The following is a 15,897-nucleotide window of genomic DNA, read 5'->3' on the forward strand; positions in this document are numbered from 1 at the left end:
ATCTTTCTCCCACGGAGCAGCTGGTAGTTTCGAACCGCTGACCTTAAGGTTCGCAGCCCGATTCGTAACCACTACGCTACCAGAGCTTCCTTGTTATTGTTAGGTGCCATCAAATCGGTGCTGACTCATAGTGACCTTATGCACAGTAGAACAAAACACTGCCCCATCCTGGGCCAACCTCACTACTGTTGCCACGCTTGAGTCTATCGATGCTGCCACTTGGCTAATCCATCTTGTTGGTGGTCTTCCTTTCTTTCTCTGACCTTCCACCTTACCAAACATGACATCCTTCTCCAGAGACTGGTCCTTCCTGACAATATGTCCAAAGTATGAAAGATGAAGTTTGGCCATCTTGGCCTCCAAGGAGCACTCTTTGGCTAATAGGAACCCTTAAATGCCTTATGTGTTTTGTGGACATGACCCTACTAATCTTTCATAGCATCTTAACTTTTTTATATATAAGCTGTTTTATGCTCATTTTGTGAGTATACAGCATCAAACCGAGAAGCAGTCATTTCTTCATGAAACCCTAATTAGTGACTAGAGACCGTAATATTAGGATACTGGAGGAACTTGTTAGCTCTGTGCTTGTCATTATTTCTAGACCTTCTCAATGAACAGAGCTAGGAAATGTGTACATATATAAATACGCACATGTATGCATACATACATATTAAGAGAAAATAATATCAGTTCATACTGATATGCCTGTTCAGATTCAGAATTAACTAGTTTTAGCTTTGATTTTACATTTTTATCTCTTTCTTACTAAGCTAAAAATGTTTGTTCGAAATAAAATTAACATAATTACTTATTAATTTGTTTTGATAAGGAGCCCTACTGGCACTGTGGGTTAAGTATTGAGCTACATACTGTAAGGTTAGCAGTTCAAACCTGCCAGCTGCTCCCATAAATGTTAACTGTCTATGAAACCCTGTATCGGGTCACTAGTAGTTGGAATCTGCTTGATGGCAATGGGTTTTATTTGCTATATCCATCTATCATTAAAACATCCTATCAAAACAAAGTGAACCCACAGCCATTGAGTCGATCTGTTTCTGAGGCTATAAATAATTTACGGGAGTAGACTATAATTATCTTGTGGTTAGCAGTTCAGTGCTAGCCCACAGTGCCACCTGTCAAAATAATTGTATATTTTCTAAATAAGGCTACCAATATTACTAAAAATCATGATAATTAAAATCCATTTAAAATCTTTCTATAGGTCTTTTTGTCCTTAGGGTAATCCAATTAGGCATATACAGTCAAATAGCTGAGTTTTAAAAGTCGCTTGAAATGATTCTTCTCTGGGTATTAACTTGTTATATACACACGCCCCTTTGTATCATTTTATGTTTGATTTATAGGATTTTTAAAAATTTTCATTTTATAATTATGTATGGTTTCAAACCGAACCTACTTGCTCCATTTTCTCATAAGCAACTGTTCTCTTGTGTGTACAACAGCGGTGCACTTTCTTTTACTTTAAAAGTTTATATTTCACACTGTTACTTCACCTTTAGCACATCATAATAATACCTTTCTACCCTTTCTGATCACACAGGGCAGTGTGATAGAACACTGACGGGGAATGAGGGGATCCCTGAATTCAGAACTGGACACTACTCACACGCATAGTGACATATAGAGGTAGGGAAAGGTGCTACAGTGTCCAGGAGGTACCAGCTTTCATGACGTCCTAAGTTGGGGAGTGTTGGCTTTGTATATTGTGTAGAAAGATGTGCATATTTCCATTATATTGAACCAGACTGTTAAGTTGTAAGTCAGTTCTATACTGTAGGGTATCCACTGGACCACAAGGTCAGTTTGAAAATCGAGGTTGGTGGTTTGAACTCACCAATACAGGGTCGCTATGAGTCAGAACCAGCTCAATAGCACATACAACAACAGCATACTGTGATACGGTATTCCTAAAAGTCACTGCACTATACAAAATTGTTAAATAAAATCCAAAAATCTTATAGAAGAAATAGGATTTGGGGGCACAATACTTAAAAACTTTGTCATTGATACATTAAAGGAACTTGATAGAAATGGTAGCAAATATAAATGGTAAGAAAATACAAGAATATTACAATAAATATGGTACTTTTAAAATAGTGTCTGAGGTTTGATTATGTAAGTGGGCATTGAAAGAGTTTTAGCTTGTAAGGTCATTTGCATGCAGTTTTCTGTATTCACCTTTTGTTTCTTGTGGACAAAAGTGCAACATGAGAAAATGCTAAATTTTTGTTGTGCTTAAATTATTCCTTAGTAATCGTATTGTAACAAACGTGAATTTTAAAACAGACATTATAAGAGAGCTGACTGCATTTTTCTCTTGCTCCTTTAGATGATATGCCAGTGGGAACCTCTGGCAGACGTGCCTCAAATGAGCTCTTGGTGTCTGGAGGGTATGTTTACATAATTTTACTAATGTTGTGAGTAGGGTTATAGGAGCTTGACTGTTTTCTTGACTTTAGGCTTTATTTTGTTTCCTTTTTAATAATTTATAATTTCTTTTTGAAAATGAAATATTGTAAGCAAAGGATGGAGAAAAATAAAGTACAAAGAATGTGATCATTAGCCGTCCAGCCATCCTTCCACATTGCTAGATCCTAATACTTGCTGTGTTAACATTTTTAAATGAAATAAGGTATCATAAAGTACACCGCAATCATGCAGATACATAGAGATATATGTGTATATGTACAAGAGGGCATCACAAAATTTGTGGAAAACAATTGAAAAGATAATGGAACTTTTCCATAGACTTTTAGAAGCCCTTTTGTATCCATATTATGCATAGTTTGCATGTTTTATATAAGTGGCATAATATATATTATTTTCCAAATATGTTTTTCACTTAACAAGTCAAAGCTAAACAGATTCTAAATGTTATGGGCTACAGTGGTAAGGACAGTGGGCATGTCACACATGTGAGTACAATAAACATAAGCTTTCTTTAGCTTTTTTGCTTAACTTTTTATTTTGTCTCAATTTCAAAGATACTAAGCAGTTTTAGTGGCATAGTGGGCTACGTGTTGGGCTGCTGACCGGAAGCTAAAATCTCAGCTGCTCTGTGGGAGAAAGATGAAGCTTTCTGCTCCCAGTAAGATATACAGCTTCATAAACCCTGTACAGGGAACCCTGGTAGCTTAGTGGATTATGAACTGGGTTGCTAACTCTAAGGTTAGTAGTTCCAATCTACCAGTCACTCCACGGCAGAACCGTGTGCTTTTCTCCTCCAGTCAAGATTTCAGCCCCAGAAACTCGATACAGGACTGCTATGGGTTGGTGCTGACTGGGTGGCGCACTACCACCACCACATATATTTGTGAGGAGATGTGTATCAGTCAGCTTTTGATAGGCTAGCAAGCAACTTCAGAACTTGAGTGGCTTATCGTTCATGGTACAGTTTAATTTGGATAAGCTGTGACTGCTACACGTGTCACCTTTGTTCTGAGATGCAGATTGGAAGAACAGCTCCTATTTGGGATATGTTGTTTTCAAAGCAGAGGAAAATAGAGTGGTGGCCGAACCCCAACCACGGTGCCTAATGTTTCTCTTGTGCTTTCACTCTTTCCGTTTGTTCTGAGAACAACATGTCCCGAAGAGGAGGTGCTCTTTCAGTCTGGATTCTAGTATGAAGGCATGTGAAGGGGTTTATGGGAGGGAGTACACTAGAGGTAGGTGCAAAGAGAGGGAGTGAAAATTTTGAATTGTTGTTAGGCTTGAGCCCATGGCTGCGGCCTCTGTACCAATCCCATCTCGTTGGGGATCTTCCTCTGTTTCCCTGAGCCGCCACTTTACCAAGCATGATGTCCTTCTCCAGGGACCGTAATCCTCAGACTTCCATTTTTTTTCTTGAACACTTTAAAGAGGTCTTGTGCTGCAGATTTGCTTAGTGCAGTATGTCATTGATTTCTTGAGTGCTGCTTCCATGAGTGTTGACAGTGGATTCAAACAAAATGAAGTCTTTGGCAACCTCGATCTTTTCTCTGTTTGTCATGTTGTCATTTACTATGGTGCAGATTTTTGTTTTTATATTTTGCTGCAAACCATATTGAAGTCTATGGTCTTTGACCGTCATCAGTAAGTATTTTTAAGCCTCTTCGCTTTCAGGAAGCAAGTTTGTATTATCTGCATGACGCAGGTTGTTAATGTACCTTCTTCCAGAGGCCACGTTTCTCTTCATATAACCCAGCTTCTGGGATTGTTTGCTCAGCATACAGATTGAATGTTGCTGTTGTTAAGAGGCATAGAGTCTGTTTTGATTCATAGTGACTCCGTGCAGGCATTCCAAAGAGCTGCTGGTGGGTTTGAACCGCCAGCCTTGCTGTTAACAGTCCAGTTTTATCCTACAGCACCACATGGTGAAAGAATGCAATCTTGGTGCATACCTTTCCTGATTTTAAACCATTCAGTATCCCCTTGTTCTTTATGAATGACTGGCTCTTACTCTGTTTGCAGGTTCCTCATCAGCATAATTAAGTGTTCTGGAGTGCCATTCTCTTCAGTGTTGTCAATAGCTTGTCATGATTCACATAGTTGAAAGCCTTTGCGTAGTCAGTAAAGCATAGGTAAACATCTTTCTGGTGATAAGCACTATCTCAAGGTAATTAAGTACAAGTGGAAACAGAAATATAAGAAGAATACTAAACGCTAGGCTGTACACAAAATTAAAATGGTTTTCTGCAAGGGAAAGGTGTATTCTTCATGAAGTCATTAAGATTTTGTATCTCCATATTCCAACGACATTATCTCTTCTGACGATTTCTGACATTTTAATAATAGCATATTTAATTCTTTCCTACAACCTCACTATCTTCGTTATCTAGTGTTGCTCTACTTAAAATACCACAAATGAGTATCTTTAACAAACTGCCGGAGTGCTGGTGTGGCACTGTAGGATAAGCACTCCACTGCAAGGTTGGTGTGGACGGCAAGGTCGGCGGTTCAAGCTCACCAGCCACTCCTTGGAAACCCTATACAGGGGCAGTATGAGTCTCATCTGACTCATTGACACTTAACAGCAACAACAACAAAAATAAAAACTCACCGAAATTTATTTTCTCGGAAGTTCACATTTAGGGTATACGTTCTAGGGGAGCCTTTCCGTCTCCGTCAGCTCTGGGGAAGGTCCTTGTCTATCTTGAGCTTCTGCTCTCCGGCAATTAGATTGTCGCTTGGCATCTCTTTCCTTCCTCTCCGCTTCTTCACTTGCTTCTTTCTATTCTTTTGTATTTCAAAACACATAGATTTAACGCACTCCCTACATCAATACGATTTCATTAACATACAGAGTACCCATTCCCAAATGGGATTATAATCACAGGTATAGGCATTAAGATTTACAATACGTATGTAAGGGCTTGAAAGAGTTTGTGGAAAATGATGTTAAAAGTTAATAGAATTTCCCATGAAATTTTTGAAGTCCCTTTTAATTTGGGGGAAGGTACGCAATTCATACCCCTCACTTACATTGAAATTGCTTTGACACTTTTTGTTTTATTGAAATTGGTGTTTTTGTTTTGTTTGTTTTAAATTTTATTCTTGCTGCTTAGCGGTCAGAAATTTTCTTAGAAAGCCTGATTTCAGTTTTACAGTATCGCCGCTGCTGCTGTTAAAGTGCCGTCGAGTTGGTTCTAACTCATAGCGACCCTATGTAGGATTTCCAAGGAGCCACTGATGAGTTTGAACCACTGGCATTGCTGTTCAAATGACCTTGCTGTCCAGTGCTTATCCTACAACACCACACCAGGAGTCCCAGTAATATATTGTTGTTAAGTGCCGTCGAGTTGGTTCCGAACTATAGCAACCCTGGATAAGGTGTCCAAGGAGCGGCTGCTGAAGCTTGAAGTGCTAACCTTGAGGTTCAGACTGACTTTGCAGTCCAGCACATTAACCCACAACTCCACACCAGGACCCTAGTGGGCACAAATTTGCAATTGTGGTCTACCATTTCAGGAGACTGTAGCTTAGTTTAGGAGTGTAATATTGCTGGTTTTACAGTGTAGTGTAAAAGTGACACTGTTGTGGTGTGGTGCTGCAGGGTAATGGGTTATTGCAAAGTCAGTTTGAACCTCATGGTTGGTGATTGAAACCCACCAGCCTCTCCTTGGAAACCCTGTACAGGGTTGCTGTGAATCATAACTGACTTGATAGTACTTAACAACAAAATGATTTCTCTTAGATATATTAGTAATGACCTGTCCCAATGAGTACCTTGTCTGTTAAGGTTTTCATTCTGGCTCTACAATAGATGTGTAAAGGTGTACATTTTCTTGGCTTTTTTGATGGTTGCCACAACCTTGGTTGTTTTACATGTCTACTAGGTCTCTAGTAAATGTCTGCCTGGTGCTCATGAAGGCTCCGGAGTTGCTTTTTAATAGTCTAGATGCATCTTAGCATTTGATGGTGTTTTGTTTTTTTATAACAACATAAAATTCTATGAAAGATACTCCAAATTAGATCCTGAAATTTTACAATTATATAGTCTTTATTTATTAGTAAAGCAGGTTAAACAGGAAGTTCCAGTAGTGTCTCGGCAATTTTTTAATATATGTATATGGATACATAGATGTGCTTTCCAGAGCAGCTTTGTTTCTAATGTATCTTGGAATCAGTCACCTAGGTGACCAATGTTGATCATGATATTTTTCATATGTTGTTTATATCCTTTCCTGTTCTACATTGCTTCCAAATTCATTTTCTTTTCCTCCATTGTTTTAAAATCTAATTTTGATAGTTTCTCAGATAAATAAAAACCAGTTTCTCCTCTTCCTGGTTTTCCTCACTTTTTTCTTCTACTGGTCTTCATGCCCCTCAACACTATTTTTTTTTTTTTTTTAAGAGCTTTTATTTGGAATTGAGTGAAGGTTTACAGGGCAGATCATCAGTTTTACATTGAACAAATCATTGCAGTGATTTCAATCCCCTCTGTGCAACATCAACTAACAGTATTTACCTCTATTACCTCTTTTGTTTTTTGATGTACACATACAACATTGAAAATATATATTCATTTAAATATTCAAAGGATCCATTTTTCAAGCAAGCACCCTTACCCACAGGCATACCACCTTTTTCAGTCCTGGGGCCTATAGCCCTCTGATGTTCTCTCTGTCTTTCTGTGTCATCTCCTCTGCCACCATCTCTGTTGTCGCCACTTTTCTGGTTAGGCTCCCTTGCTCCTCTCAGGTTTTTCCCTCTTGATGGTCCTAGGATCCTCTGTTCCTGAAATGACAGATTTAACTGTTCCCCCCTATTAGTTAACACTTCTTCTACATTTACATTTGTGACCATTGCCATTAGTCCTGATAACAGTTACTCACAATTGACTCATGAAGTCCTATCCTCATCATCACCCAAACCACCTGAGCAAGATTCTGTGGGGATTCTGTCTTATCCCCCTCATTCTGACACTAAGCACCCCTCATGAAAACTTGTAAGCCAGCTACTTCATGCCTTTATATTCCCCCACTTTTGATAGCTGAAGTCTGTAGCTGTCCCTATCAACCCAGCGTACTGAGGAGGCAAGCTTGATCCATGATCTGAAGAATATTGCCCTTTTGGTTGGAATTTTGGGCAACTTCATCCATAAGCAAAGGTCCAGTTCATCAAGTGTAGCAATTTATGTTTGTTCCCTGTGTCACAGTCATCACAGAACCTTGCGCGCATGACGTAGGCACGTGGCCTCTCTGAGAAGAGCAGGGCTATTTTTCTTCCTGTTAGTGAAAACTGTTCATTGCTTTTTTAGTCTCGTTTCTATAGCCTTGCAATGAGTAGGAAATCTCCACTGCCTGTGTGGTTTCTTATGTATAGGAGATGGGTCTAATTCAGTAGCTTCTTGCATAAGTTGCAAAGATCAAAGATGATCCCGCTGTTGTTGGTATTTCTCACACTAGTCAGGTAAGGACAGCAAAAACACATTCAGTCCCTCGTGGATCTGTTCATAAACATCCCCTTCCATCACGGCAAACACATTCCTTCCAACCTGTACAATGTATTTTCAGTCTTCGTAAAGTCAGTTTCTTGGGAACAGTTATGTGTTCATAACTTTCAAAAACATTCCCATTATCTTTGCTTTTAAAACTGCCTGTTCTTTCACCAAACGTGTTTTCCTAGAAATATTTTTCTGTCACATCGTAAATGAATAGCTGAATGCGGGTATATGAAACTGTGTTTTGCTGACTTAATGGGCTTTTTCTGTTGATGTAGAGGAATTTTTTCCAATTCTTGTTCCAAGTCAGTCCCCAATATGCTTATGAATGCCAGAAGAGTTCTGTAACTGTCGGATGTGGTTCTTTTACTTTTATTTATTTATAAGATCTGTTAACAATGAGTCACATGAAATTAAATAGGTCTTACTGATATTGCATTCCTTTTTCAATCAATTATGATTGCAGGCAATGTCAGCCGAATGCATCACCTCATAGTGAAACCGCACCAATTCCTGTTCCTACTCAGCTAAGGAATTATCAGCGCATAGAGCAGAATCTGACTTCTGCTAGCTCCGGCACAAACCTACCTGTGTCCCCAAGGTAAGTGGTACTGTTTTCCTTTTGTAGTCTTTTTATTTTCATTACAGAATTAATTTAATGAAAGGTCTATCATTTTCCAGGAAAGTATGGCAGTATAATACATACAATAATAAAAATTGTTCTGTAGTGAATATACTTAAATGATATTTAAACATGGCAGGATAATAAATGAAGCACATGGATGAGGTTAAGTCAGGAAATAGTGCTAAGTTTATGGAAATGTTTATTAAGTAAAAATATCAAAATGTGAAGCTGTTGTTTTTCGACATAACCTTCATCTAGGTCTATACACTTCTGAAGGTGGTGTTTCCATCTCTAATTCCAAAAGAGTCCTGAATTCTTTGATTACACCACACTAACATGAAAATTTTGGCATCCTTCAGGGACTCAGTGTTCTTATTAAATATTCTTAAAATTTGGGGAACAAAAGAAGTCTGAAAGGGCCTGATGGGGATGTCAGGTGGATGGGTATGTTTTCTCAACGTCATTTTTATGGGATGGCTTTTTGTTACCGTTGAAGAATGAGGAGATGCGTTGTGATGAAAAACATTCCGCAGTGCAACTTTCCATTTTTCCACCAGTTCTATTTTTAATTTTCTTCAAACTTCACAATAAGTTCCTCTGATTGTCTTTTGTCCTTCAAGAAAATCTATTAAGAGTACCCCTTTGAAATCCCAGAAAACAGTCACTATAATATTCTGGGCTGACCTCTCTGCCTTGAATTTAACTAGCCCATCAAGTTCCCTCAGAAGCCACTGCTTTAACTGGACTTTGCTCTGGGTTTTATTGGTAAATCTGACTCGTCCCTACTTATGATTGGCTCCATAACATTTTCTTCATTGTTTTTTTATTTTGCTTTAAGAGGCTGTAGGCGAGATTGGCTCGTTGAGATAGGTGATTTTTTCACAATACTTTTGATACTTGTCTTAGTTGCCAAGTTCCCATTCAGAGTGCTGGTACTAGAGGGGAGCTTTCTGCCTTTGTTACCTCCTTTACAGAAAGAGCCTTGTGTCTCCTTTCAGAAGTTTTTCATGTGGCGTTCTTTGGAGCTATCCATGGGTATTTGGCACTAATGTTACCTTTGGTCTAGGAGTTTCTCAGTACAGAAACCCCGTACCCAAAGGTCTCCTTCTAATCTTGGGTCTTCATTCTTAGTGGTAGTAGGTCCCGCTGTCTCTCTCATAAGATAAAAGTTGTGACCTTGAGGGAAGGAGTCCTGGGCCTGGTGGCTCAGAACCATAGTCTCAGGGGGATACCAAGGCCAAGTGGCATAATATAGTCCACGAAGAATAATGTTCTACATGCTCATGTGGTGAGCAGGGGAGGGTCTTAAAGCTTATGAGTGGCCATCTAAAGTGAATCTATTCATCTCTCCCTGTTTGGGTGTAAAAGAGGGAAGAAAATGAAAGATTCAATGAAATTGTTAGCCCTGTTGACAAATAGGCTATTTGAACATCGTTTCCACAACCCTAGATCAGAACTAGATGGTACCTGATACCACTACTAACTGCTCTGAGAGGGAGTTACACTAGAAGTTCCTTGTTGGAATAGAGAAAAATGGAGAACAACGCTCAGTCATAAAAAAGGGCAGGTTTTGAGCCCATGGACAAGGACATAGCCACAGAGGGCTAGAGCTGGGAGTGAAGCATCCAGCTGATACGAAGTGTGGGGAGACACTCAAGAGCAACCAAACTTGGAGATAGTGCCCATTTGACCTAACCTTGATGGCTTGATGATCAGAACTTGACGAAAGGAAGATTAAAAAAATATATATATATATTTATATATATATTTTTTTTGGATAAAGGAAACACGAGGATAAATTGCTACAGTTTGATGAACTTGACCTATACTCATGGATGTAGTACTCAGAATACCAACAGAGAGGGAAGGAGTCTTCACATCAAGTATCAATGCTAGCCCCATCATTAAGGGACTGATTTCCTATGCTCTGCCTTTGAAAATGGAACACTGTGTTTTCCAAAACGAATACAGAAATGTTCCATATATGTGGTAGATACATTTCCAAGATCTATTATAAAATAGAAAAGCAAAGTGATTAAATTCAGTTAAGGATTGTCTCTCAAAGTTTGGTTTGTGATCCATATTAGAGAGTCTGAGGTGAAAACTATTTTCATAATAATACAAAGACATTTGGCTTTGTCAGAGTCTTCTTGTATGTACTGGTGTTTAAAAGTGATGATGGGTAAATTGCTGGTCCCTTAGTGGGAAGCACACCAGTGGTATCAGTGTGTACTGCCATGCTGTAGACACGTAGTACAAAGGACTGACCTTGATGATTGTTGTTAAGTGCCGTCAAGTCAGTTCCAACTCATAGCGACCCTGATAAGGTTTACAAGGAGCGGCTAGTGGGTTTGAACTGCCGACCTTGTGATTAGTAGTTCGCTGCTTATCTAGACAACGACTCCTAAAAATGATTAATCCATAAAAATCTTGACCTTTGAGTGCAGTGTATACACATAGTATTTTTGCTGCATGTTGTAATGGTTATATGAAAGAAGGGTATTAGTATCTGATGAGTTTATTATTTTCAAAGGATTAATAAATGTGTTTCATTTTCTGTCTTAATTTGTTATACAGACAATATTACGATCTCTGTTACATAAGAGAAACCTCTTATAATCCTCTGTAATTTTTAATAGTGTAAAGGAAACCTATCTTAGTTTCCTAGTCCTGCCAGAAGAGAAATACTACGGTGGATGACTTCAAAGAACACAAATTCATTTTGTTGTAATTCTGGAAACTGAAAGTCCACCTCAGGATCTTGGCCATGTTGATTCTTTCTGTGAACTTCTTTCTCTCCGTGTTTCGGGGTGTGCTGTCTTCTCTTAGTGTTCCCTAGTACCATTCTTCCCCATACGTGTGTCTCTGTGTTTATTGTGATTTTTGTATAATTCAGAAGTAATTGGGTTTAGGACCTGTTCTACTTAGATGTAACCAAATTCACATAACAAAGATAATTTAATTGTTAAACACACCCACACTTCAGTACATAGGTTGGACCACACAATTCAATTCCTAATAGGACTTAAGACCCAAATGATGAAATATGGTTAATGTATATTACCTTTTGTGTGAAAACAAAGGAAGTAAGTGTTTGCTTGTGTATGAATAAGATAACTTAGAAAGTGTGTGTTGGTGTTTAGTGCTGTCCACTTAGTTCTCACTTGTAGCTACCTTGTATTTGGTTTCTGAGAAGAAGCTGGTGGGTTTGAAACTCTGACCTTGCTGTTAGCAGTTGCATATATAATTTCTTTTAGGAAGGTCAACTCTCAGTTGGCCTGTAGACATTTGGGTGGTTAAAGATATCCCAAATACCTGACTTTTTCAACATGTTAACACCACTCCATAGTTCCTGGACACAATCACCACTCCTCCCCTACCTCATGTCCCAGTTTCTGCAACTCACAGAACTCAAAACTGTCAAAAAAATGGATGATACAGTTGTGGAGGCTGTTAAGTCCCATCTCTGTAGTTCAGAGGTCAGACTGGAAATTTTCCTCACTCATGTAGCTTCGGGAGCTGAGAGACCAAAATTGTCAGGTCAGATGATAGGCTGTTGATGCAGTGAGGCTGCGGGAGCTGGAGAAAAAGGTCAGGTAATAGGCCACAAGTCCCGCAAGCTAGAGGTCAGATGTGAAGAGCCAGATGATAGATCCAGAGCAAGTATGCAGACTTTGCCCAAACAGCCCTATATATTGGCCTCAGACTATGCCCCCAAGGAAAACTAAAAGTGGTGACCCCCTCTAGTTTGGTGGGGGCTTCTTTTATCCTTAGTTTCACCTTAATCTGTTCTCTTTATTGTTGTAAAGTGCCCTCAAGTTGATTCTGACTCGCACCAACCCTGTATAGGGTTTTCCGAGGAGCGGCTGGTAGGTTTGAACCACTGACCTTGCAGTTAGCAGTCCAGGGTTTATCCTACAGTGCCACACCAAAACTCCTTAGTCCTACCTAATGCTACCTCATTAACAACTCACTTCAGAATGAGACCATAATCACAGGCCTGGAGCCTGACCACATCTCTGCCCTTCCAGAGAGGATTCTTACCTTCTACTGAGTAAGAATTGTCAGCTTTCCACACCAGCAAAGGTTCTACAGGAAAGTGGTTACAATTGGCGATAGGGAGGGCTGTGAGTCCTCGTCTGGCACTGTAGGATAAGCGCAGGACTGTAAGATCGGTTTGAATCACAAGATTGGTGGTTCAGACTCACCCGCTGCTCCTCAGAAACCCTATGAGTTGGAACCCACTCATTGGCACCTAACAACAACAACAGAATGCTTATCCACTCCCCCACTCGCATCTTTTGAAACAGAGACTTTGCGGAGATCTCAGAAATTGGGGATGGGGAAAAGGCATCATGTTTATTCGTAGGGGTAGGCGTGGATATTGGGAAGTGGCCCATTGAGAAGGGGCTGTGCTTACTGTGTGTGTTTGCTGCATTTCAGAACTCACTCTGATGTTGAGCATGCGTGTTTCTTCTGAGCTGTTATAGGGCAGGTCTGGGACTCTACAATTGTGAGCCATTTTTTGGATGTAAACTTCTCTTTATATATTCATCTTTATATATAAGCTTCACTGGTTTTGTCTCTCAGGAAAACCTGGTCTAAGACAGCAGGGATTAGAGGTATGGTTGGTTAAAGGTATGGGTCCTCCAGTTTATAAAGGGTCGCAAAGAGACAGGACAACACGTGCTTTTTCTAATAACCTGTTGGTAAAATTGCTTCCTTAGTTATGTCAGCTTCCGAAGGGGCTCTATTATAAAGATAATGAAATCACTGAACAATGATCATTAATATTACACTGTAAGCAAATTTTTGCTGAAGACAATTCAAAATGGTTATAATAATACATCTATATAGGAAGCCGTCAGAAACTCAAGCCAGATTCAGAAGAGAATGGAGAAATGGGGTTTTCATTGCTGAAGTCAGATAAATCATGGCTGAAAACAGAGAATATCAGAAAATCATTTACTCATGGTTTATTAGCTATGCAAAGACATTCAACTGTGTGAATCATAACAAGCTAGGCATAATGGTGCAAAGACTGAGCATTCCAGAACACTTCATTGTGCTCATGAAAAACCTGTCCATAGACCAAGAGGCAGGGGTTTGAACAAAACAAAGGTATACCGAACAGTTTAAAATCAGGAAAAGATGCGCACGAGGGATGTATCCTTCTACCATACTTATTCAATCTATATGCTGAGCACATAATCTGAGAAGCTGAATTACATGAAGAAGAATGTGGCATCAGGATTGAAGGAAGACGCACTGACAACTTACTACAACCTTGCTTGCTGGAAGCAAAGACAACTTGACATATTTACTGATGAAGATGAATGACTACAACAGTCTTCAGTATGTACTGTACCTCAATGTCAAGAAAATGGAAATCTTTACAAGTGGACCAACAAATAGCAACATGATAAATGGAGAATAGATGGAAGTTGACAGAGACATTATTATTATTTTTAGGTTGATGTTTTTATTTAATGAAGGTTTCTATGATTTTGTAGCAATACTTTAAAAAATCCCAACTTTTTATTGTGAATGGGGTAAAGGCTTACAGAGCAAATCAGTTTTCCACTCAACAATTCATACACATTTTGTTTCATGTGATTGCATTGAATCAAGTCATTGATTGCATACTTTAAAAAAAAAACTTAACCTTGCATTTTTTTTATAATTCTCTATATTTCTATCTTTCCCCTAACCCAGGATGAGTTCTTTCCACAAATCCCTTAGATCTGGGAGAAACAGATTTTTTTTTCTTTCTAATGTGTAATGTTTTACTGTGAATTATATGATCGTTTACATGGGAGAACATTAGCTTTACATTCATCCTATCCTTTATCATTTCATCGCCATGGTCACAATTCCCTCCATGCATCATCAACCAACCAAAGGGTATATACACTACAAGCCTGACCCCCGGTCGTCAGCACACAGCCTCTCTCCCTCTCAGTGTCTTTAGTCCCCAACTGCTCCATCTCTCCATGTCATCGTCTATGCCTCCATCTCTGGCGTCACTGCTTCTCTGAGTAGTGTCCCACTCTCTGCTTTCTCCCTTGATGGTCCCAGGAACCTCCGCTCCTAGACTACAAAGTCAACCACTACCCTCCTTTTGCTACAAAATGTCAACCTTAACATTTCCAATCCTCATAGTCAGTCCTGATAACAATTATTCACTGTTGTATCACAAGAGACCTATCCGCATCTCCTTTCATCAGCCCCACCCAGACAGACTGGATACTACTCAGTGGAGATTCTACCTTCCTCTACGTCCTCTGGTTCAAGGCTCCCTCTTGAAAGCTTATAAGGCAGTCACTGCTTGCCTTTGTCGCCCCCCCTTCCCCATTTTGGGTAGCCAGTGTCCAAGTTGCCCATCCCTGTCTACTCTGTGTATGGAGGAGGGTGGGAATGATCCTCACTGTAAAAATTTGTTCCCTCTTTTGAGCTACTGCATCCATAGGTGTACGTCAAGTTCATCAGATTGTATTAGATTACTCTTTTTTTTTTTTTTTTTTCCTCTTCTTCTAATTGAGCTCTGATCATCCAGTCATTGAAGCCAGGTCAAGCGGGTATTATCTGCAAGTGTGGGTGTTCTTGTGCATATGCCCTCTCTTCTTATCAGCTGGACGCTTCACTCTCCACTCTGGTCTTCTGTGGCTATGTCACTGACTCTGGGCCCAAGAATCCCCAGGTCTTTCTACACTGCTGGCCATCCAGGTCTCCAGCTAGGTTCACAGGAGTCTATTGAACATTGTAGGGCTTAGCTCGCAGCTTCATTGCTGTTTTTCCCTCATTTTCCCTTATCCATGATGAACGAGGTCACCAATCAGAGCGTGTATTCCCATTGAGTCTTAGTTTGCTTTGAGGGGCCCGAACACTTGGCTTGATGTCTCCTAGGTGAGCAACTTGCTTGTTCTTGTAGTAATCAGTCAGACTGCCTTTATTGCTTTGTACTTTTCCAGTCATTTTTCTTTCAAGAAGTATCTTATGTTCTAGCCACTTCAGGCTGGTCTACTTGTCCTTTCAAGTGGAAAATTCCCACCTCAGAAGATTCTGGATGGGGTTCAGAATTCCACCTATGGTCTTATGTAATAAAGAGGCCCCGCAGGAAACCTCCTTCACTGGGCATGTTATAGCCCCATTTTAGGTACTCCAATCAGTTATAGGTAGGCAGAAGATGGACTTACAAGCTTTCTATGGTGGTATTTCTGGCTATTCCTTTGTCTACCCCTCAAGTGTCTATTTTATAATGGTGCCAGGGAAACCAAGATTCAAAAGACAGCCAAGCATTTTAACATTATTCCCCTCCCCACTTTCC

At 39.7% G+C, this 15,897-nt stretch overlaps 1 protein-coding gene across 1 annotated transcript in view; it reads left to right on the forward strand.

The window, feature by feature from the left end:
* Positions 1–15,897, forward strand: part of ULK2 (unc-51 like autophagy activating kinase 2) — a 179,084-nt gene that overhangs the window by 68,665 nt on the left and 94,522 nt on the right. The window contains exons 14-15 of the mRNA XM_006877430.1: positions 2,354–2,414; positions 8,412–8,546. Coding sequence (XP_006877492.1) covers positions 2,354–2,414; positions 8,412–8,546 — 196 coding nt within the window. The remainder of the gene's footprint in view (positions 1–2,353; positions 2,415–8,411; positions 8,547–15,897) is intronic.

Source organism: Chrysochloris asiatica, unplaced genomic scaffold, assembly GCF_000296735.1.
Source record: "Chrysochloris asiatica unplaced genomic scaffold, ChrAsi1.0 scaffold00495, whole genome shotgun sequence".
Classification (NCBI taxonomy): domain Eukaryota; kingdom Metazoa; phylum Chordata; class Mammalia; order Afrosoricida; family Chrysochloridae; genus Chrysochloris; species Chrysochloris asiatica.